The 25275-nt window shown below is 30.9% G+C and overlaps 1 protein-coding gene across 3 annotated transcripts in view; it reads left to right on the forward strand.

Moving 5' to 3' along the window:
* nvy (nervy) overlaps nt 1-21501 on the forward strand; it is a 131902-nt gene extending 110401 nt beyond the window's left edge. For all 3 annotated transcript variants that reach the window (XM_065512498.1, XM_065512499.1, XM_065512500.1), the window contains 6 exons: nt 16080-16675; nt 16740-17114; nt 17174-17533; nt 17606-17785; nt 17861-17968; nt 21139-21501. In XM_065512498.1, coding sequence (XP_065368570.1) covers nt 16080-16675; nt 16740-17114; nt 17174-17533; nt 17606-17785; nt 17861-17968; nt 21139-21354 — 1835 coding nt within the window. In that variant the 3' untranslated portion in view covers nt 21355-21501. The remainder of the gene's footprint in view (nt 1-16079; nt 16676-16739; nt 17115-17173; nt 17534-17605; nt 17786-17860; nt 17969-21138) is intronic.
* The last annotated feature ends 3774 nt before the right edge of the window (nt 21502-25275 follow it).

The raw sequence follows: 25275 nt of genomic DNA on the forward strand, positions 1-25275 counted from the left end.
TAGCCAGGCGTTTTTCCAACAATTTGGGAAATTCTCAGATTATTATGATTCTAATGATAGACACTTAAGAGTATCATCTCACAGTCCAAAAACCTTACTGCCTGTTAAAGTTATTTGAGAAAGCATTGACACAGAAGTCCAAATTGAAAATTATAAGGACCACAATGAAAGTACAATAGTTCAATCAAATAAGAAAATTAATATAGACTTAAATATAAAATTGGTAAAGGATGAGTTCGATAACATTCGTGAGAAATATTTTGTTAAAGTCTACCAAAGTACCAAGATGCACACATGATTTCATAGAGTCGTTGCTAAAGTTCGAAAGAATTAATTCGAGAGTCCAACTTAAACTACAATATTAACCGAACCAACACGCAAGAACGAATCAACTCACTCACAAGTCTTCGCAGAACCGATCATTATACGATTTTAATATTTATAAAGTAAACGCAAATTCAATAATTCAATAAATGTTAATAAAAAAATGTTTCAATAAGCGATATCTTTCTTTAAATATCCATTTCTTCCTATTACATCCTTTTTGGAAAAACTTTGCTCTTTCCAGAATAAAAACTAATCCATTATTTTAAATTTCTAGCCACAATTAACTATTAACTTTTTTTTGCTTGATGTTTAGTGTGCAAGTAACACATGTTGTTCAATAGTTTTGAAAGCCAAATTTCACTACATTTATGTTTTTTTTTTTCCTCAACAAAGTAAATTGTTAACCATACTCGAATATACTACACACATAGTTGGTATTTTGGCCATAACATCATCTTTTCCCCAAATGACCATTTTCAAAACTATATTCCAAAATATGTATTTTGCCAACAACAATATCAATATGGCACCAGCTGCTAATATTATAAATACGCACACAAACCTATTTACACAATTGTATAGAAAACCCTAACTAATTTTTTAAAGTAGTGTACAAAAAAAAAAATCTTTTAAAAAAAACTATTTCAAACTTTGCATACTCCTCTCAAATTTAGAAGAGAAAAAAAAGACATCATTTCCTTTACACTTTACTTCCCCAACTATTACATACAAGTGGAACAAGTGTGTTTGTATTTTGTATACAAAATGTTTTAGTTGACAATTCACATATTTTTTAGTTTTGTTTATTTTTCGAAACATGTTGTTGACCATTATGGCTCAAAAAAAGTTTTCAATTATTTTTTTTTGGTTCGAAAAATAGACACGTACACATACAAACTATTTGAATGTTTGTTAAGCAAATTGTTTTGGTTTGGGAGGCAGAGACTTCAAAGAGTGACTGTCGAATATTGAAATTTGTTCTTAATATTCTAAATTTGAAATTGAGAATTGAAATAAATTGTTCTTTTTAAACCTTTTTAAAAAGGGAGCTTGTAAAAGACTATGCAATTTGAAATAGTTAACTGATAAAATAAAAAAAAAAATTGTAGAAAACGAATCCATTAATTCCCAAATTAAAATTTCAATAGTTTTTTTTCGAGAGGAGATTTCGGAACCGATCCTCATGAAATTATAAGCGTGATTAACATCCATCATTAACAGCGAACTCCAGTTAGTATATTTCGCATTGAAAACACAACAAAACAGGAACTATCCCCTAGTATTTCAAAGAATTCTACTAACATTTCCTAAGTTCGGAATCATGAGGGACAATGTATTGAACTCAATGTCAAATTTCCAAATGCTAAATCCAGTCAAATGGAAGTTGCTTGCAATATGAATCTCTCTGTCAGGTTGAAGCAAGTGTTATGGAATTAAAAATCTGGAATATTAAAGCCTTGTCTCAACATAAAATGATAAACGTCAAATTTGTGTTGGTTCAAACCGTTGACATTTTGTTTGTAGCTTTTGGTTCTAAGATTTTGTGTATTGTATTTTGTTTAGTTGACATAATGTTAGTCATGTTCTGGTCAAGACTGGTAATATTTTGTGTAATCTGGAGACTTCTAATTGTGGAAAATTTTGTTTACCGGTCGATTAACAGTAGTTAACATAACTGTGGACATTACTAACATATCTGAGGATATTATTAACATAGCTGTGGAATATTATAACATTGAATAAAAGCTTTGAGTAGATTATTGTAGAAATAGAACTTTCAAGAAGCATCGATAGATTGGGCTGGAAACATCTGGATGATAATGCAGTGTAATTTGAAGCATCGTTAAGTTAAGCTAAATTAACTGAATTAACAAAAACTAATCCATTTTACAATTTCTTTCATCTCCATCATGGTCTTGTATATCGGAATGATTTCATTACTTTCCATAACTGTTTTAACTGATTGGCCACTTTTGGTTTAGCAAAAACCAAAATATAAAAAACAACAACATCTAAACCACCTATTTTAGACAGCAACATTAGGAATCATTGTACATGGTGATGGTGGTGGTGGTGGTGATTGTGATGGTTGCAGTAGTGTTGGTGGTATTGGACAACATTGAAAGCCATTATAAAAGTATGTCTAAACACAAAAATAATTTCTAAATACATTTGTGTGTGTAGTGCAAGTATGTATGAGTATGAGCAAGTAATACGAATATTTTTTTTTTTATCAGCAAATGCCACAAACCAAACAAGCATCATTTATAGTTTGTTAGACGTGGTAAGAGTGTGTGTAGAACTCTTGGTGGCAGCAGCAGTAGTTTTCAAAATGTTTAAAATGTATTTGAAAATTTAGACAAACATTTAACATTTCCCAGCCTTAAAATACAATTGGTGCTATACTCAACTCCACTCCTTCCTTCTATCCTTTCAAATCCTTGCTAATGGTCAACACCAACACTTTGTGTCATTTGTCAATGTAGTACATGTGTACATATTGATATTGCAAATACATACGCATAATATGATTGTGTATACAAGTAGACATATACTTGCAGCTGCTTAAACCAATACTTTAACAACTTTAAACAGCTGTGATTGTGGTTTAAATGGGCCAGGAGTATGACCATTTTAGGAAAAAACTACACACAAAGCTGTAAGTAAGTATGAATACAATGAAAGTGTAGTTATTAATTTCAGTGTGATTAAGTATTAAAGTGTGTGTGTGTAAGTAACAAATCCATCAGGATGAGCTGTAAATTTTAGTACACTCTCAAAAGTAACATACAGAAATAAGTCCTTCTGGTCAGAAAAATATAATTGTCAGGATAAACCTAAATTTTTGATGTCCCATTTCAAAATATTTCCAGCATTACACAGTGTGGCAATGTCATTTCTAACTGGCTGATCCGATTGATATAAGAAGTATTTGGGTGTATTTTTGGACAACGGACCAAAGACACTTCAGAGTAGTGCTGTGAGGTTTCAAATTATAGCACTTGTAAAATCATAAACATAATAGTGTGTGCTGTTGATCTACTTTAATTAGAGAGTTAAGCTGTATTTCTGAAACATTTTTTGTTGGGAACATTATTTTTTTATATGTAGTTTGAAGTCTCTCTCAAAAATAAAACGTCAAACAACTACATATAAAAAAGTTGTTCCGTACAACAAATGTTTCAGAATTCAGCTTTACAGGCATTTGAAAAAAAAAAAATGCCGTTGTACCTTGACTCAGTTCTTTCATAATATAACACTGTGCGACAGCAATTATTGGACTTGAACGGGACCATATACATATGAAACCTTATGTCATATATAGTAGAACTGCATTTGTAGTTTTTCATTTTGTGATCTTTTCTCCTTTTTAAAGGACTTTAAAGTTTTAAGGATATATAAATTTATTTAAATAGTTCTGCTCATTAGTTTTTCTTTATATGGATATCAAATGAAAGAGGACAATTTCTAGAAGTAGATATTTTTTTTTATTTTTACTTTTCAGGAATGAAAGTGTAGTTATTAATTTCAGTGTGATTAAGTATTAAAGTGTGTGTGTGTAAGTAACAAATCCATCAGGATGAGCTGTAAATTTTAGTACACTCTCAAAAGTAACATACAGAAATAAGTCCTTCTGGTCAGAAAAATATAATTGTCAGGATAAACCTAAATTTTTGATGTCCCATTTCAAAATATTTCCAGCATTACACAGTGTGGCAATGTCATTTCTAACTGGCTGATCCGATTGATATAAGAAGTATTTGGGTGTATTTTTGGACAACGGACCAAAGACACTTCAGAGTAGTGCTGTGAGGTTTCAAATTATAGCACTTGTAAAATCATAAACATAATAGTGTGTGCTGTTGATCTACTTTAATTAGAGAGTTAAGCTGTATTTCTGAAACATTTTTTGTTGGGAACATTATTTTTTTATATGTAGTTTGAAGTCTCTCTCAAAAATAAAACGTCAAACAACTACATATAAAAAAGTTGTTCCGTACAACAAATGTTTCAGAATTCAGCTTTACAGGCATTTGAAAAAAAAAAAATGCCGTTGTACCTTGACTCAGTTCTTTCATAATATAACACTGTGCGACAGCAATTATTGGACTTGAACGGGACCATATACATATGAAACCTTATGTCATATATAGTAGAACTGCATTTGTAGTTTTTCATTTTGTGATCTTTTCTCCTTTTTAAAGGACTTTAAAGTTTTAAGGATATATAAATTTATTTAAATAGTTCTGCTCATTAGTTTTTCTTTATATGGATATCAAATGAAAGAGGACAATTTCTAGAAGTAGATATTTTTTTTTATTTTTACTTTTCAGGACGAAAAGTTGTAAAAAATGTCCTTTGAAAAATGTATCCTTTTATATCCTTGAGAATTTCCTATATATTTTTCTAAAAAAAATATATGTATGTTGAAACCATGTATATACTTTAACACATGCTTAAATTTCGTTCTTATAGCTTTATAAGTTAAGCCTAACGGAAAAAAACATATTATTAAGTTAATAAAAAAAAATACTTTTATCGATACAGCAATTAAGATTACAAAAATATTCGATAGTACTTTTTGGACTTGAACAAGTCCACATACACATGAAACTGGAGATCGTATATAGTAAAACTGCGTTCTCAGTTTTTAATTTTCTGATCCCTTCTTCTTTTTAAAGGACTTCAAAGTTTCAAGGACTTCAAAGTTTCAAATAAAAAAAGATAATCATTGGAAATGAAACAAAAGAGTTACTTAAATTTTATTCTTTCATATTTTAGTATAATTCTAACAAATTCCCAATTAGTACCAGCAGGAACAATTATTATAAAAAAATTTAATTTATATAATAAAAAAAATATTTAAGCTATACTAAATACTAAATAAAGATAAAAAAGAAAGAAGAAATATAAAAATATATTATGGAGAAAAATGAATACGTTTACTCTGCCGCTTGTATGGAGTATGTGAATCTCGACATATCGACTAACAGTATTTAGCGAGCATGCGACAAGTGCTCTTTCCTCTAAAGCGATTTTCAATAATTGCTAGGTCCTAGTTGAATCGTTCACCATGTTCGTCACTAAAATGACCCAAATTATCGGGGAAAAAATCTAGGTGCCTATCTAAGAAGTGTATTTTCAGTGACATATTCACACCCATTTCACCGAAGTTGCGAACAAGATTGCGGACGATTTCTTCGTAGTTTTCAGATTTTCTATTACCTAAGAAATTTTCTATTATGACATCTAAACTCCTCCAACTATTTTTCTCAATAGGTGATAGAAGGTTTGGAAATTCCTTGCAATTTAACAATTTTTTTAGTTGGGGTCCATTAAAAACACCTTAAAGTATAAAAGATTACTTAGGGTAATACAATAATATAAGTATTTAGCAATCGAACCTACCGGCGTCAATCTTTGCTTCGCTTAATTTGGGAAAAAATTTTTTAAGTGCACCATCGAGTGCACGAACAAAATTTCTTATAAGTCCCAATTTAATGTGTAGCGGTGGAAGTATTATTTTTGATGACGGCACGAGCGGAATATTCTCAATGCTATCCTGTCCAAGCTGATGAACATTACGAGGCTGCCATTTGTAGTCGGTGTAATGAAGATCTTTGCGCCGACCTTCCCAAAGACACAAAAAACATTGGTGTTTGGCAAACCCTTTTTTTAAACCCATTAAAATGGCAACTATTTTCAAGTCAGAACAAATCATCCAACAATGTCGGTCACAATTTATTAATTTTAGAATAGCGCTTATATTTTTATAATTTTCTTTAACATCTGTACCATAAATAATTGGCACTGATGAATACACATTACCTACGTGAAGCAACACACCTTTGAGGCTCTTCGTTGATCCATCTATAAAGAGGCGCCATTCATTTGGGTCATAGGAATGGCCAATAGTTTCGAAAAGTTTTTCAACATCATCTGCGCAAGTGATGCCAGTTTGGTCATCCACTTTAAAACATGCGTCAAATGATTGCTCGTTTGAACGCTTTCGGGCTGATGTTACCCGAAAATCTTCAGAAACCAATTTCCACTGTTGTAATCGGGAACCTAATACTTCAGCACTTCTTTGCGAAATATTTGTGTCACGCACGAGATCATCAAAATCCGCTTGGGTTATAAAATGCGGCGATGGATCGGCTAGCATATTTCCTATTGGTAAAAATTCCGAAGAAAGTTCTGATCTAGAGCCGATACTCAGTAATTCTAAATCATCACATGGAATTGTGCGAACCTCTTCCGATGGAGCCTTTGGATTTGATGTTCAACGTAGTACCGCGGGCTGCACTGAATCACATTTATGTCTGTTATTGACAGTTTTCTATAGAAAAGTGTCTGTTAAAGACAGCTTTCAATAGAAAAGTGTCTGTTAAAGACAGCTTTCAATAGAAAAGTGTCTGCTATAGACGGTTTTCTATAGAATAGTGTCTGTTATTGACAGTTTTCTATAGAAAATTGTCTGTTATTGACAGTTTTCTATAGAAAATTGTCTGTTATTGACAGTTTTCTATAGAAAATTGTCTGTTATTGACAGTTTTCTATAGAAAATTGTCTGTTATTGAAAGTTTTCTATAGAAAATTGTCTGTTATTGACAGTTTTCTATAGAAAATTTTCTGTATTAGACAATTTTCTAAGAAAAGTTTTATATTTTCTATAGAAAAGTGTCTTCGTTAGACAGTTTTCTATAGACATGTGTCTTTCATAGATAGTTTTCTATAGAAAAGTGTCTTTATTACATAGTTTTCTATAGAAAGGTGTCTTTGATAGACATTTTTCTATAGAAAGGTGTCTTTCTTAGACAACTTTCTTTAGAAAACTGCTTTTATTAGCAAGTTTTCTGTAGAAAAGTGTCTTTATTAGAGAGTTCTCTGTAGGAAAGTGTCTGTATTAGACAGTTTACTATAGAACGGTGTCTGGATTAGATTTCTATAGAAAATTGTCATTATACTGACAGTTTTCTATAGAAAAGTGTCTGTTATAGACACTTTTTAATAAAAAATTGTCTGTTATAGACAGTTTTCTATAGAAAAATTTCATTATTAGACAGTTTTCTATAGAAAAGTATGGGTGAATTCCAAAATGTATGTATGCAATGCAGTCATAACTTAATCAAGACAAAGCATGCAAACGCGTAGTTAAAATTTAAAAAAAAACTTATCATACTGCCTGTTTTTACTTGCTCATACATTTTGGTATATGAAACATTATCAAAGTTTACACGGTTGCGTTAAGAATCGCTCGAGTTTTTAAGGTTGCATTGCATACATACATTTTGGAATTCATCCTATCTGTATTATACAGTTTTATACAGTAAAGTATATATATTAGACGGAAAAGTGGCACTAGTAGACAGCTTTCTATAGAAGTTTTCTGTAGAAAAATTTAATTTTTAGACACTTCTCTATAGAAAAGTGTCTTTATTAGATAGTTTATTTGTGTCAATTTCACGTACATACAGTATTACTACTTTTAATTTGAACATAAATGAAAGCATTGCCTTCCGATAAATCTAATTGTTTCCTGTGTACATATTTTTACCTTAAAAAGTGTTCTATGTAAATCCTTTAAGATTAAAACAAAACATCAAAAGCAAAATAACAAAAAATTAAACGAGTATTAAATCTAGAGCAACAAAATAAATCTCCATGTTTCCCATTCTGCAATTAAGTAAATTCCACATAAATATTTCTACATGAACAGAAATAAATACATACAAAACAAACAATGATGACAAAGGAATTTCGCAAAACACACACTATCAAACTGACAAAATAGAAATCCTTTTTAAATACATTTTTATACACAGATACAAGCAGAAAAATAAACATACCGACATGGAAAAAAAAACGTACAAAAGGAAAACTAAACTATAAAAAAATTAAATAAATTTTGTATTAAATATTGTGTTATTTCAAAAAAATGTTTGCATTGTGAAAACATTTACACCTGTATAAATTCACATAAATATATTTTGAGCTTGAAAAAAGTACTAACAAGTATTAGTGATGGTCAAATTGTACTTAAAAGTGTACTTTTACGATTCTGTTTACGAAATTGTATAAAAATTCGGTTTAGTTGATAATTTCAATAGCATACCTTTAGGCTTTATATAAATTATGGACAAGTTTTTTTTATCCCGCAAAATTCTTTCTGGTTTAACTTAAAAAATATATTAAAACATTAAAAAGCAATATTTTGCTTTCTTTCTTGTATCTTTCTTTTAAAACTGACAACAATAATTCTTGTTAAACACAATTATAAATAAATTTAAACTTTTTTTGTTCTGTTCTTGGAAAAACATGTTCAAATATTTTATTTCATGTACATATTTTAAATTATATTTTCAAAACATTCTTGTCTAAGCAACAAAGCATATAGAAACCCACCTATTGAATTTTATGCAATTTATTTTGTGGGAAAATAAAATGTAAACATTTAAAACAAACATTTATTTTTTAAGTAACCAAAATTACTTTTAGTTTTGTTTTCATAGAAAATTCATTAAAATGTTTTAAAAGAAATACATTTGATGTAATGTTGTAGACTTACAGGATTTTGAACATTTATTGGTTAGTTTGTTGTTAAATTATTAAAAATATGTTTATGTGTTACATATTAAATTTATTTTTAAAATATTGTTATTTATAATAGTACTTGTTATAGTAAAGTATATTTTGCAAACCACAAAAGTTTGGTATAAAAAAGTATAAAATTAAAGATTATCTAAAAAATTATATTTGATTATAATATAAAAACAATTTATACGAAAAATATCCCAAAGTTAGAAGTGATTTACAAAATAACTAAGTTATATTTATGTTGTCATACAGGGCGTATGATTTGTTTTGATTAAATATTGTTAGCAATTGTCATACAGGGCGTATGATTTGTTTTGATTAAATATAGTTTGAAATTAAATATTACTCATACGCCATATATTTATCACTTTTTTGATATGATATAACTTCCAAATTACTAGACTGTTTTAAAAACAGTGCATATGAAAACTTTAAAGGAGGACCAAAGATTCCTGAAAAATACACATCTGATTGTGTTATAAAGGGTTTTTATTAGAAAATTTGTTTAAGAAAAGTATCTTTATTAGATAGTTTTCTATAGAAAAGTGTCCTTATTAGATAGTTTTCTATAGAAAAGTGACAATAATTGACAGTTTTCTATAGAAAAGTGTCTATATTTGACAGTTTTCTATAGAACAATGTCTTTGTTAAACAGTTTTCTATAGAAAAGTTTCTTTGTTACACAGTTTTCTATAGAAAAATTTCTTTGTTACACAGTTTTCTATAGAAAAGTTTTTTTGTTAGACAGTTTTCTATGGAAATGTGTCTTTATTAGACAGTTTTCTATAGAAAAGTTTCTTTATTAGACAGCTTTCTATAAAAAAGTTTCTTTTTTAGACAGTTTTGTGTGGAAATGTGTCTCTGTTAGACAGTTTTCTATAGTATCTAACAAATTGTTTTCTATAGAAAAATGTCTTTATGAGACAGTTTTCTATAGAAAAATGTCTTTATGAGACAGTTTTCTATAGAAAAATGTCTTTATGAGACAGAAAAAAATAGAAAAATGTCTTTATGAGACAGTTTTCTATAGAAAAGTGTCTTTATGAGACAGTTTTCTATAGAAAAGTGTCTTTATGAGACAGTTTTCTATAGAAAAGTGTCTTTATGAGACAGTTTTCTATAGAAAAGTGTCTTTATGAGACAGTTTTCTATAGAAAAGTGTCTTTATGAGACAGTTTTCTATAGAAAAGTGTCTTTATGAGACAGTTTTCTATAGAAAAGTGTCTTTATGAGACAGTTTTCTATAGAAAAGTGTCTTTATGAGACAGTTTTCTATAGAAAAGTGTCTTTATGAGACAGTTTTCTATAGAAAAGTGTCTTTATGAGACAGTTTTCTATAGAAAAGTGTCTTTATGAGACAGTTTTCTATAGAAAAGTGTCTTTATGAGACAGTTTTCTATAGAAAAGTGTCTTTATGAGACAGTTTTCTATAGAAAAGTGTCTTTATGAGACAGTTTTCTATAGAAAAGTGTCTTTATGAGACAGTTTTCTATAGAAAAGTGTCTTTATGAGACAGTTTTCTATAGAAAAGTGTCTTTATGAGACAGTTTTCTATAGAAAAGTGTCTTTATGAGACAGTTTTCTATAGAAAAGTGTCTTTATGAGACAGTTTTCTATAGAAAAGTGTCTTTATGAGACAGTTTTCTATAGAAAAGTGTCTTTATGAGACAGTTTTCTATAGAAAAGTGTCTTTATGAGACAGTTTTCTATAGAAAAGTGTCTTTATGAGACAGTTTTCTATAGAAAAGTGTCTTTATGAGACAGTTTTCTATAGAAAAGTGTCTTTATGAGACAGTTTTCTATAGAAAAGTGTCTTTATGAGACAGTTTTCTATAGAAAAGTGTCTTTATGAGACAGTTTTCTATAGAAAAGTGTCTTTATGAGACAGTTTTCTATAGAAAAGTGTCTTTATGAGACAGTTTTCTATAGAAAAGTGTCTTTATGAGACAGTTTTCTATAGAAAAGTGTCTTTATGAGACAGTTTTCTATAGAAAAGTGTCTTTATGAGACAGTTTTCTATAGAAAAGTGTCTTTATGAGACAGTTTTCTATAGAAAAGTGTCTTTATGAGACAGTTTTCTATAGAAAAGTGTCTTTATGAGACAGTTTTCTATAGAAAAGTGTCTTTATGAGACAGTTTTCTATAGAAGAGTGTCTTTATGAGACAGTTTTCTATAGAAAAGTGTCTTTATGAGACAGTTTTCTATAGAAAAGTGTCTTTATGAGACAGTTTTCTATAGAAAAGTGTCTTTATGAGACAGTTTTCTATAGAAAAGTGTCTTTATGAGACAGTTTTCTATAGAAAAGTGTCTTTATGTGACAGTTTTCTATAGAAAAGTGTCTTTATGAGACAGTTTTCTATAGAAAAGTGTCTTTATGAGACAGTTTTCTATAGAAAAGTGTCTTTATGAGACAGTTTTCTATAGAAAAGTGTCTTTATGAGACAGTTTTCTATAGAAAAGTGTATTTGTGAGACAGTTTTCTATAGAAAAGTGTCTTTATGAGACAGTTTTCTATAGAAGAGTGTCTTTATGAGACAGTTTTCTATAGAAAAGTGTCTTTATGAGACAGTTTTCTATAGAAAAGTATCTTTATGAGACAGTTTTCTATAGAAAAGTGTCTTTATGAGATAGTTTTCTAAAGAAAAGTGTCTTTATGAGATAGTTTTCTATAGAAAAGTGTCTTTATGAGATAGTTTTCTATAGAAAAGTGTCTTTATGAGACATATTTCTATAGAAAAGTGTCTTTATGAGACAGTTTTCTATAGAAAAGTGTCTTTATGAGATAGTTTTCTATAGAAAAGTGTCTTTATGAGATAGTTTTCTATAGAAAAGTGTCTTTATGAGACAGTTTTCTATAGAAAAGTGTCTTTATGAGACAGTTTTCTATAGAAAAGTGTCTTTATGAGACAGTTTTCTATAGAAAAGTGTCTTTATGAGACAGTTTTCTATAAAATTGTCTTTCTTATACAATTTGCTGTAGCAGAATATGAGTATGATAAACTCTAATCGATATTTCCATTAAATAAACTAAAGTTTCTCAACTTTTTTCTTACATTTCACTACCACATGTTGTCCCTAGAACTGCCGCTCACACAACAATCTCATTAATATTTGCTGCAAAAAAAAATATTCTAGTTGTGCTAACATGTGTTTGAACTTTCAACAGCAGCAGTAGCATCAGCAACACACATTTACAAATCACAAATGACCAGGCTGCATGGAACAACATCAGTTGTAACAACAGCAACAAGAACATATAACGATGACAACAACAACAGCAGTAATATTAAATATTGTATTGCAGCAGCAACATCATAAAGCAATTTGTACAAAATGTTGCTAATTTATTTGCCATGTTCCACAAAATGTTCATGTTTTTGCTGATGTTGCCGATGCCGATGCCATCATTGCTGGTAGCATGAATGTTGCATAACATTAAGTACATGTCCAAGTGTTTTGAAACTCATTCCTATTGCTCTACCAGCCACTGGTGTAATACCACTGGCAATATCTAGGTTTTTAGCCTAAGCAATGGTCAATTTAAAATTAACACACAAGCAGCAGCAAAAAAAAAAGAGGAAAACAACTGAAATATGCATTAAATTGCAATGAATAAGCAACAGCAGCAGCAGCATTTAGACATGGAAGCTAACAGCCATTTCTACCACCCTCTAACTTTTTAGAACATCTTTGGGAAAAAGTTCACATCTTGCAATAGATGTTCTCATTCATTCATGTTGTTTAACTAATGCATTTATGATGTGTTGGACAGATGTTGTTCATCGTCAGGGTGTGTGTGTACAAGTATATGGCTGCCTGGTAAATGATATTGTATCTTTTCTCTAATGTATTGTATGTGGCAGCAAACTCTGTGTGCAAATGTTTGTTGGAATGTTGAACATATCCTTTTTACTTAACAAGTAACATCACCAACAACAACAATAATAGCAAGAAAGCTACTATCAAATAAATGCATTTTATCCTTTGGTCAAACATCACAGCTCTCTAAACTTAAAACCATCACATCCATATCACATGTAGTATATACAATACATAAATAAATATATGTATATATATGTATAGAACATTTGCTACAACAGCCACTGTACAAATACTTTGTTGTTAATTTAACGAGCTTTTTGGAAGGGTGTAAAATATATTTGGACATGATGATTGTTGCCTCTTTGTATTAAGTGTTCTACTTATATGTGCTTTTGTAACACATATATACCGGATGCAGTGATGTTGCCATCATGTGCCTGATGTTTACAATTTCATAAATAAATTTGAAAAATTTAAGGGGATTTATTTTATAGAATGAACATTTTTGAATAATAAATATGACTTAAAAATGCGAGATTTACAATAGACACTTTTTTAAGTTTTTTTGCGATTTTGATCTTGAAGATGAAGTTTTTTTGATTTTATATATTCACAATTTTTCTCTTTATGACAAGGACTCAGAGAGTAAATCAAAATTCCGAACTGTTTGCAAAATATGAGCATGAGAAAATGATCACTTTTTAGCAAAAATGACAACGATGCCCCAAATTTTTGGGGCCCCATAAAAAAAAGTGCATGACTTTGGGAAAAACTGGGAGACACGGGTCTTATTTTTAGGTCTTTTATCACGTAGTGGTTATATTTCCATGACTTAAAAAATTACACACAGAGTTATTGAACATTATAGTATAAACAACAAAGTTTGTTATCTTCGAAAATGTCGAATTTTGAGCCAACAAAGCGTCATGTGCTGGAAGTTTTGCTTTACTTCTTTAATTTGCAAAAAGTGCCATAATATTCCATCATAGCAACGGTCGGCTAAATGTTTGGAGGATTTGCCGACCCGCCTTATAGTCCAGAACGTTCTCTCCGGGATACGCTTCACTTCAGGACAGTGAATCCGAGAACTTTTTAAAATATAAAACTCTTTTGTTTTTAAAAATTTAACAATTTTGGAGGCAATTATTTTAAAATCCTACACCCATATGCATAAACAATTTTTAAATTTATCAAAGGTTTATAAAACAAAATTTCCATGTGAAATTGGATTTATGAACCTTTGATAAATTTAAAAATTGTTTATGCATATGGGGATTAGTTTATAAAGCTACAATTTAAATTCACTTTTTGAAAGCCTTGCATATAAAATAAATTATGAATCACTGTTAATTGCCAAATACATTTGGCAATTTGATTTTTTTAAGTAAAAAATTAAATTTCTGCATATTATTCTATTACCTTTTTTACTATTCTTCTAAAAATTCAATAATTGTAACATATATAAATCGGCAGCTCAGATACATGATCCCTGTTGGAGTATTCAAAAACCGGTTTCGCATAGTTATATTTGCAAATAATTCGGCAGACCGTTTTCTTTTCATCGCTTAACAAGTTTTTACAATTAAGATCTTTTTTGCTTATAATTTTTAACAATATTGTTATGTTTTTACCTTTTAAAAACGGTGGTTTAGTAGTCTAAAATTGTAACAACTCTTTATTTATTCAAATTTACACAACAACAGTTTAAATAGTCACTATATGTTTTTAAACAAATACACGTTTATGCCCACACTTAAATTACTGTTTACAAGAATGCAGTTAATTTTAACTCTAACTGCGCCTGTAATAAACTAACTACCGATTGCAACCGCTGCCACTATTTATACACAGCGCCATCATCCTTCCAGTAGCTTCATGAATGTTGTTAACGGACAAAACTAGAATGTTCGAATTCTAGAGCTTCAATGTTAATATTTCTATACTTACAAACAATGCTAATAACTGCGTGCTATCAACAATGCATTGTTGATAAGTAGAAGCTTCTACTGATAAATATTCGGATTTGATAAGAATTGAATTGTTTCTTTACTGACCGCATGTATATTGATTTTCATATATTACTTGATGCAGTTATTAACAAATGCTATTTGAAAATAAGAAATATCAACCGATATATTCCCTTGGAGGAGCTAAGAAACATTGTACCTCCTTATCCACACTTGTAATTAATGAAGAATATTCGGACTTGATAAAGAATAGAAAGGTGTCTATTGATGGTTTATTTTCTGTGCATATGTTTATGGAATAGAAGAAATACCAACGAGTATTCATGGTGAGCCCTTTGGGTAATATCCTACCTCACTGTCTAAATCTGTTTTATACTAAGTCCTAACAGAGGAAGAGTTAAACATCTTTATCGGACTGCGTGTAGAATATAAAAACTCACTTACTCTTATTTTTTTTGAAAACCCGTATTAAAAAGGATAAACGCAAATCCTGAAGAAATTTCTGTAGCATCATTAAAACCTCTTAAGATACCAGCAGGTTTTCCTGAATTTTTTCATCTAGTCCGGTCATAACACATTTTATTTAGAAAATGCTTAGATATTGAATGATCAACAACCTGGAAACCTATACTTATACCGATTGTACAGCACCGTATATGATGCGTTCGCGCATACACATCTTCTGGTTATGACGCTAAACGAGTTTAAAATCTGTATACTTTTATTAACGATATTACCGATTCATCGATTATCAGAAGATGGATATGACTTCGTGCAGACATATCTTCTGGTCTGTATGACGTTATACCTTCAGGAGAATATCAGTACGTTTATTTTATAGATCTTACTAACATTTACATCATTGGTACCTCATCACATGCTTCATCAATATGGAGAGCATATATAAGAAACTATCATTGATATCTAATTGAACCAAGACATATATCTAGGTCTTTAAATATCTACAAAAAGGGAAAATTGACTGAAACCGTTCAATAAAAAAAATAATTTAAAAGAAAAAAATTCTGTTTTCTATTTAATTGAAATATTGCTTTATTTTTGGGATACCCTTTAAAACATTGTTTTTAAACCAATTCTGTTCTATGGCTCAAACGCATCAGGAGAATGATTATATATCAGCAAACATTTAAAATCGCTGCTAACACTACAATTCTTCGACTTAATCTCCGACTGTCCCTCAGATTACCGGATCATAGTGAAAATATATAACCATGATCTCAGACTCTATTTAGTCTTAACGTTTAGGTGCTTTTAAAATATTATTATCATTAAGAGTATATATGTATATCAAAACACATCTCAGCAACACTTTACTAACTTTTACCATTCCATCTCTTTTGCAGCCACTTCAAATTCTTCCAGCAGCAGTAAAGATTCCACCACGTCGAACGGCAACAATAACAATACGGGTACCAATCCCACCGGTACAACCACCAATTCGCGTTCCTGCCGCACTCCCGACTCACCCGAATCTGCCAGAGCTGTAGCTCCTCGATCACCCATGTCTCCGCAACTGCATCAACATCACTCCAGTTTGGCACCGCCGCCTAGACCCAATCGTAATGCTAGCGCTTCACCGGTAATTAATGGTGCCACCACCACTCCGCCGCCTCAGCCCACAGTACAGAGTGCACAAGCAGCTGTAGCAGCGGCCGCAGCAGCAGCTGCTCATGTTGAACAGGCCCGTTTGTTGGGTAAAATACGTAAATTTCTAGGATCTCTAGTGCAATTAGCCCAGGATGTGCATCCCGATGTTAGTGATCGTGTAAGAGCTTTGGTTTTGTCTTTGGGCAGTGGTGGCATTAGTATTGATGAATTTCGCATGGCTCTGCAGGAGGCCATTAATTTGCCCTTAAGGCCGTATGTCATTCCACTACTAAAGAATCATATTTCTTTGCTGCAAAGGGAGATTGTGGCCTTAGCTCGTGCCACAAATCAGGTAAATTTATTAACATAGTTTCATATAAAAGCAACATATTAATTATTGTGATTAATTTTTGTAGACTACTCTGCAATATGTGACCACAAATGAAAATTCTGTAATGGAGTTTTCTCCTCATGGGCCACCAGCTGAATACAGCGATATTTTTGTGCAAATCGACAGTCAATCTAATGGGAATTCTGCCACAAGTCTGGTGTTTAAAAGGCGACCTTCGGACACTTTAATGGAGCCGCATGGTCATAATGGTGCCCAGGAATGGAATGATTATATGGCAGCTTATCCGCCGGCTAAACGTTTACATGCCCATAATCCCCACACCTCCCAAAACGAATCGCGTATACCATTTGCCTCCGCCCAGCCAACCATATTTGACTATTCAACTTCTGGAGCAAATGCTGCACAATCGGAGGGTTCTTTCAGTAATTTAATGGAAAAGGTAAATTTCCCTAGAAATTCTTCTTAAACTTATTTAAAATAAAATATACTTAATTTTAGTCCAATCACCGAGATGAACGTGAGCTTAGATCGACTGTTAACGCAGAACCTTCATCTCATCGGCCTTTGGCACGTTCGGTTATGCCTACCGCTAGCAGTGGTCCGGGTGGTGGAGGCCCTGGTGGTTCTGCTGGTCCCCAAGGTGAAGAAGAATGGAAGAACATACACACCATGTTGAATTGTATATCCGCCATGGTTGATAAAACTAAACGAGCCATTACGATACTACAGCAACGTGGCGTTGAACCCCAACAGCCCAATTATGGTGAAATTACACCGGCCACTTTAATGGAAATACGAAGACAAACTGAGGAGAAAGTGGCTGAATTTAAAAGAAATGCAGAAGATGCTGTTAATCAAGTAAATAACCATTCAGAAATTAGTAATTGAAGAGATATTCTAAATGATTTTATTTTATTTTTAATCTTCTAGGTCAAACGCCAAGCCGTCATTGAAATCCAAAGAGCCGTTGTGGCCGCCGAAACTCGTGCCGCCGAAGTTATGGCCCAGGAACGTTTGCGCATGGAAAAGTTTTTCGTTGAAATGAGTCGACATTCCGGCAGCGAAAGAGAAATCGATAATAAATCACCCTCCATAGCTGCTAGTCAAAATGTAAGACTTTACTACGAGTTTTAATAGAAGTTAACTTGACATTAATGTGATTTTTTTCTTCTTCCGAAACTAAAGGCCTGTTGGAATTGTGGTCGTAAGGCAACAGAAACCTGTTCGGGTTGTAATTTGGCACGTTATTGTGGTGCGTTTTGTCAGCACAAGGATTGGGAACATCATCATCAGGTAAGGATAATTTTTGGATTTTTTTAAGTTTAGAGAAATGTGAGATTGAGGAAGAATAAGGAATATAAAGGAAGTTAAGTACTACTTATATATATTAAAACATGGTGTATAAAATTAAATGTAGAAATTGATAAATCATCAATTCGTTATAAGCGATCATAACCAATAAACAGGGAACCATTGAGATGCTTTATATTCTATACATATCCAATTGTTCAAACGTTATCATCAATATCCTTCTGGTTCCGATGTATTACATGGTTTTACTAGGGCTACTTCAAACTCTTACCCAATGTTTGCTACGTGTAATTAAAAAGTGAAGAAGATATGTCTCTAGAATATTTGTTGATCTGGAGCTTATCATAATTGGTGTACAAGAATCGCTCTACCTATATTCCACAGCTTATCAGATATTGTTGCGATAAATATCCATCAATTGAGAAACACTATAAGAAACATTTCTGGAAAAACATTTAATTTTTTAACAATTGCTTCTTTTGATCATGTTGCTTTTAAGAAGGCAACGTTCAAGTACTAGAAGATCGCGAAAATTGTTTTGTTTCTTGTCGTCTATATTTCCTATGGAGCTCAGATCATGCTTAGCATGGTTTTTGATAGTCATCATTGAAGGGTTCCAGAAATATTTAGCAATTTATTTAACATAAGGGATGATCCCCACTCATGCAGTACATTGAGTTGCAACTGTGGAAATAGACTATGGGAAGGATGATAGAGGTGTTCGGTGGACATTCAATTTGAATTGAGCTACAATGAATATGACAGCATAGAATTCAGCAGGACAGAATGGCACGACTAAAGAACGAATCTTCTTATACTACTCTGTCCAGTTGGCAACAAATGAATGAGCTCTTACTGAAGAACGTGGACAGGTATAGGGAACAAGTTCAATAATTTCAGTAGAATACGTACAAATGGGCCTTACAAATGTTCCAGGGACGGCGCTATGGTTGCTCAAAGTAGGCTACCTTCGACATTTTTAAACATGTGCCATTTTTTTATGAAAAAGTGCAATATTTTTGAAGGACGGAGTTTTCAAGAGGCATATTTTTGAATATAACTGAGATATTGACTTGAAATTTTTTTTGTAACACCTAAAATTAACTTATCTAACAAATAGTTTAGAATAAACATCGATCAAATTGTTCCTAATATTTGCAATCCTATTAAAATTTTAGTTTTAGAAACTCAATAATATGTAATAAAATCGTTATTTATTAATAAAACTCAATGAAATTTACAAAGTTTTTTTAAATTTATCATTCTATAAATAACATATTTAAAAAAAAACTAGTCAAAAATTGGGGCAAAAATCCAAAAAATAGTATTTTTTAAAATGTTTCTCCATAGGGTCCACATTTCCTTCGGGGCTGGGAAAATACTTTGGGGATAAATAGGGAACACATCAAGGTTTCCAAAGCTGCTTTCGGTTTTCTGATCCCAGCTTTGTGATTTTAAAACATGTGGCACAAATTTCAAATTTTGATAAAAAAAAAATAGGTTAAATACCGAAGGGCGTAGGGGCGACATATTCGAAAAATATGACTTGTTTTTAATACCAAAGTATTCTACGTGAATAAACCCTACAGAAAACCATAAAATTTTTATCCGTTTTTAAAGAAAGTATTTTAAAAAAAAAAGAATTAAGTCACCTTTTCGCCCAAAAAATTGCAAAAATCAACTATTTTTAATTTATAAATTGAAAATGGTTTATTTTTGGATCCATAATTGATCTTAATCTGAAATCGTTTGTATATTATTGATAATTTAGTTGACTAACTAACAAAAACAATCTCGTCCATTCAGTCCGCCCTTTATTTTTGAAAAACCGAACCAAGGTATAGCAAAATTTTAAAATTTCAATTTTGACATGCCTATAACTCGGAAATTATAAGAGATAAATAGCACACATAAGCATGTTATCTCAATACCTAGTAGAGCGCATTCCAAAAATATATAAATTTTTGCAATCGGATGGGAAACAAAAAAATGGCACGTGTTTAAAAATGTTACATGTCGAGGGTACCCAAATTTGAGCCCCCATAGCGCCGCCCCTGGAGCATTTGTACTATCCATTTTAATAACTTAAACTCAAATACTCCTTGTCTATGCCCACGTCAAATTTTATCCCGATCGGACCAGCCGCTTAAAAATGCCAGATTTATTTACAAACTATTTTGATTCTGCCCCACTGTGCATCACCGATAAGTACCTCTGCTGTACGCGGTGGTGCAACTCCAAAATAGACTTTGAAGCATCGACCCATATTTAAGGGATGTATTCCATTTTCAGCCAGGTGTAGGTGGTTTACACCATTTACAACACTATTTAAATATTACTCTGGGGCTCTAACGTTAATTAAAGAGCGGGTGTCTACTCGACATCTACATAAACCGGTGGTCTTTAAATGAGATAGCGAAGCATTCTAGAATAATGATAATATGGGTTCCTGGACGCGGCAACAACCAGGGTAACTATATCGCGGTGTGCGATGATGGATTATGATGCGAATGACTACTTTCCTGGTATTTCTTTTGCAAACTGTAAAATGCTTATCCATCAGATATATCTATTGCAGGATAATCTATTATAAAAAGTATCAAATGGAGAAAAGCATTTCAGTGTTAGGATCAATAAATTATCTGTTTTTGATGGGCTTAAGTGAACTTCTCAAGATGGCCTGTACACGGCACCTAACTTAGATGGTTTAAATACTTAGTATCAGATGGAGTAAAGTATTTCAGCGTTTTAAAAATACCAGGATGCTTATTTTGTTGGTTTTTAGTCCAGCGGACATGACACTGCCTTACCAAGCCCATTACATCATGAGCTCCTGATTCCTTAATACAGATGAAGCAAAGTGATCTTGTGTCACGGCTATATTTTAAAGGTAATATATCTGATCTTCCAAGAAATCAAAGTTTTACGTAGTGACATGAGGATCGTAGATTAAATATTAAATTATATACAGTTGTATCATTATGATTTCGGCATTAGGTAGGGGCAAAAGGATAGTAGAGCTAATAAAGGTCAGATTCTTAATTTAATATCAATTCTTTCCACAAATTTATTCAATATATTGCTATTCCTTTAAGAACTTTTTTAAAATATTCAGCTTAATAATAAAATTTTTAAATATTTTCCAATTTCAGATTTGCGGCACCACACGAACAACCGATCTGTCGACGAAGCACGCTTCCCAAGTTATACCACTGTCGGCCAATATACGCGGCGCATTAACACGATCACCACCCACACCCTCGCAACCACCAGCCCATTCACAAGCGGCCCAAAATCAGGCCACTTCAACAGCAAACAATGCGCCACAGCCGAGTTCATTGGTGGCCAATGGCATCGGTTCCAAATGACGTATTCGCATGATGAAACCCAAAAAGAAATATATGTGCTAGTCAAATTAAATACATACACACCCACAACTATTATTAATTAAATTAAAAAGAAAATACAATTATAAAAAATACTTAAATCTTAATACAAACAAAAAATTAAAAAAAAAATCAAAAAAAACAATTTTAAGAATTTTTAACTTGAGAAAAATTTTAAATTATTCAAAGAGTCAAATAAATAGCAAACAAAAAAATAAAAAAAAAATCCCACTACAACAATTACAGCAAACCAAAAAGAAAATAATTAAAACTTAAACAAACAATGCAAAAATAGTATTAGATGTGTTTCCACTTTCTACTCCTTCAATTACAACTCTGAGCTGCTTATTACTCCACTCTAACAACAAACTCTTTGAATTCACTACTGCAGTCACTGGAATCTCTTTAATTTACTCTCAGAGTAAATATTAATGTTATGTTGCATTTGTTTTATTGATTTATTAAATTTGGTTTATTTTATAAGTAAAATTTAAAAACTACTTAAATAATTTTCTAAGTTTATTATTTAATTTTTATTTTTATTATTAATTATTGTATTTCGTTTAGTTGTAGTAAACATTTTATTATTAAATTCAAATTATTTATTATTATGTAACGTATTTGTATTATCTATAATAAACAATTATTAAAAATTATGTTAAATTATTCTTAATATTAAAAATATTAAAAAAGTAATAATAACAACAATATGAAATACAAGAAACAAGAGTAAAAAATAATAAAATAAATCAAATGTTCAAAACAATTCTAAATAAAACATAGTTTGATTAATTTCATGTGATAAAAGTAAGTACATTTTTAATATTTTTTTTTTTAAAAAATTACATATTGGATATAAAACAAGTAAGAGAGCTATATTTGGCTGTGCCGAATCTTATATACCCTTCACCAAATTATACTTAAAAATATTTTTTTTTAAATAAAATCAAAAATTTTTTTTTAATGTTTAAAATTATTTAAATTTTTTTTTCCAAATTGTTTTTTAATTTTTTTTAAAAAAAGTTTTGTCAAAATTTCTTTAATTAATTTTTTCGGAAAAAGAATTTATGACAAAAATAAATTTTTTGATGAAAAAAAATTCGGGTTAAAAAATATTTTGATTTTGACCTATTGGAGGTCCAACTTACTATGGTCTTATATACGTCGTTGCAAAGGTCTTTGAAATATCTATCATTAGATATCCATATTGTCTATATTAATGACTTAGTAATCCAGACATAGGTCAAAAATCGAGGCCCTGGTTTTTTCCTAATATTTCAGCCATTTGTGGACCGATTTTGCTGATTTTAAATAGGAAACTTCTCTAAAGCATGTCTGACAGAATTATTAAAGATTTGCATCCCGAAGATATCTGAGATCTTCAGAAAATTGATTTCAAAAGACAGACGGACATGGATTAATCAACTCCGCTATCTATAAGGATTCAGAATATATATGCTTTATAGGGTCGGAAAATTGTATTGTGGAAATTACAAACGGAATGATAAACATATATATATACCCTTCTCACAAAGATGAAGGGTATAAAAAGGACTTAAAAAGAAACCCTAATTGGTGAAGATTTTGGTTTGATATTGGTCATAGCTCCCATGTTATATTATGTTATTGTTATATTATGCTATGTAATAAAAATAATGGTTTACACCACTTTTGCGCTGATGGCCTTAATCATATGTTGCTTCTATATAAGGCCCACATCTGGAAATACGTTATCCTCCAGAAATCTGATATTTTTTCTTGGAATCTTAATGAATTATGAATACAAAATCTGGAATCTCACATTGAGCAAATGAGTGAAATTGCTAGTTTCCTTTTTAGCAATAATTTTAAAAGGTGAAACAAATTTTATTGGAGAAAAAAACACAATCGCGTTAGAAATTCCTTTGAAATGCCTTTCATTTGATACACTTATACATATTTCATATGAACAGAATTCAGAATCCGAGATATATTTCAAAAATCATGGTATACATGTTTTTCAATCGTATCTCAGACATTATGAACAGAATCATCATTATAACACCAACAAGTATAATATATATAGCCACCACCAATATAATGCGTTTTGTACATTTATCTGGTTCATCCGATTTGGTTAGTTTTATATTTTCTATTACTATAAAATATCAGTGGTAAACTTCACATTGTTAGAGGATAATGTATTTTTTGGATGAGAGCCTTTTTAACTATAACTATATCCTACTAGCTGACCCGAAAGACGTTGTCCTGTCCTAGTTAAAAAATGCGTGTGTTCGATTTGTGAATTTGTGAGAAGCTGTTTGAAAAGGGTAAAAATAGTTAAAAAGAAAAAAAAACGTATTATTGAATGATCATTTTTATTCATATAGGACATATAATAAAATATACATAGAAACGCAACTGAGAGACAAAGAACCTAAGTTTGTTGTCAAAAACCTAAGTCTTGCAACAACAGAATACATGTAAATCAATGTACATATTTTGAGTTTTTATATAATTAATCGAATTTTGGTCTGAAAAATTAGTGATCTCAGATCTAGCTCCTTTTCTTGATTAAACGCTTATTGGTCAAGTTATTAGCGAATTTAAATATTTTGAGTTTTTATATAATAAATCGAATGTTGATCAAAATGAGTGATCACAGATCGAGCTCCTTTTCTTGATTAAATGCTTAGTCGAATTTTGGTCAGAAATATGAATGATCACAGATTGAGCTCTTTTTCTTGATTAAACGCTTATTGGCCAAGTTATTAGCGAATTTAGATATTTAGAGTTTTTATATAAAAAATCGATTTTTGGTCAGAAATATGAGTGATCACAGATCGAGCTCCTTTTCTTGATTAAACGCTTATTGGCCAGGTTATTATCAATTTAAGCTATTGTGAGTTTTTATATAAGTAATCGAATTTTGCTCTGAAATATGATTGATCACAGACCGATGTATTTTGCAGATGTATTTAATAAGTGGGCGTATTAGTGGACGGGGACAATTTTTATTTATGTAAAAACTTTTGCGGTCTATGTATTGCGAACATTAAAATAAAAATTAGTTAAATCGGTCCAGACGTCCTGCGATTTGAGATATATCGAAAAAAAAATGCCGTGGTTAAAAAAATTGTCTAAATCGGTCCGGCCGTTCTCTACTGATGTAATTACCAACGAACGACATTTGATTTTTATTTATATGGATTAATAGGCGATTGTCAAAAAATGCTGTGTGTTGAGATGTATGTATGAGAGTTATGGACAATTGTGAACTGATACTCACAAAAACTAATAGTTCGATATTGTTATTTAATGGGACCTATGACCTTGTGCATATGAGGATTATTGATGTCGAATTTAACCCAGATATGCCGATTCCTTGAGCTTGATCATTTTAAAAGTACTTTTATATTATTTTGGAAGCAAATGAGAAATAAAAAATAGTGCAATTAAGGATTAATTCCCATTTTTGGGCTGTTATTATAAATATTAGACTTCGTGTTATATTTTTTTTAAGTTTCATCCAAATCGGCCCAAATATTGAAAAATTTTACTTCTGATCTTCACTATTTAAGGTTTTACGTTTTCCAATTTTAGTAAAAATTTCAGAGTATATTTAGAATTAAAATTCATATAACAGCAATGAAATTGAGCTCATTTGGCAAACAAAATTTGTTCAGGATGATTTTTTACCAATGTTCACAAAACTGTCACACTTTTGTTTATTAAGGGCCACCCCAGCGTACACATGTTCAGCTTCCATGGCAAATATCCTCTTATTTCCAAACCTGAAGAAATGGCTCGACGGAAAGAGATTTAACTCCAACGATTAAATAATCTCACAAAAATGCCTATTTTGATGAATTTTTTTTATACAAAAACTTGTGTTTTATTCAAAAAGCACGGACTTATTGACCC

This window comes from Calliphora vicina, chromosome 5 (assembly GCF_958450345.1).
Source record: "Calliphora vicina chromosome 5, idCalVici1.1, whole genome shotgun sequence".
In the NCBI taxonomy this organism is placed as follows: Eukaryota; Metazoa; Arthropoda; class Insecta; order Diptera; family Calliphoridae; genus Calliphora; species Calliphora vicina.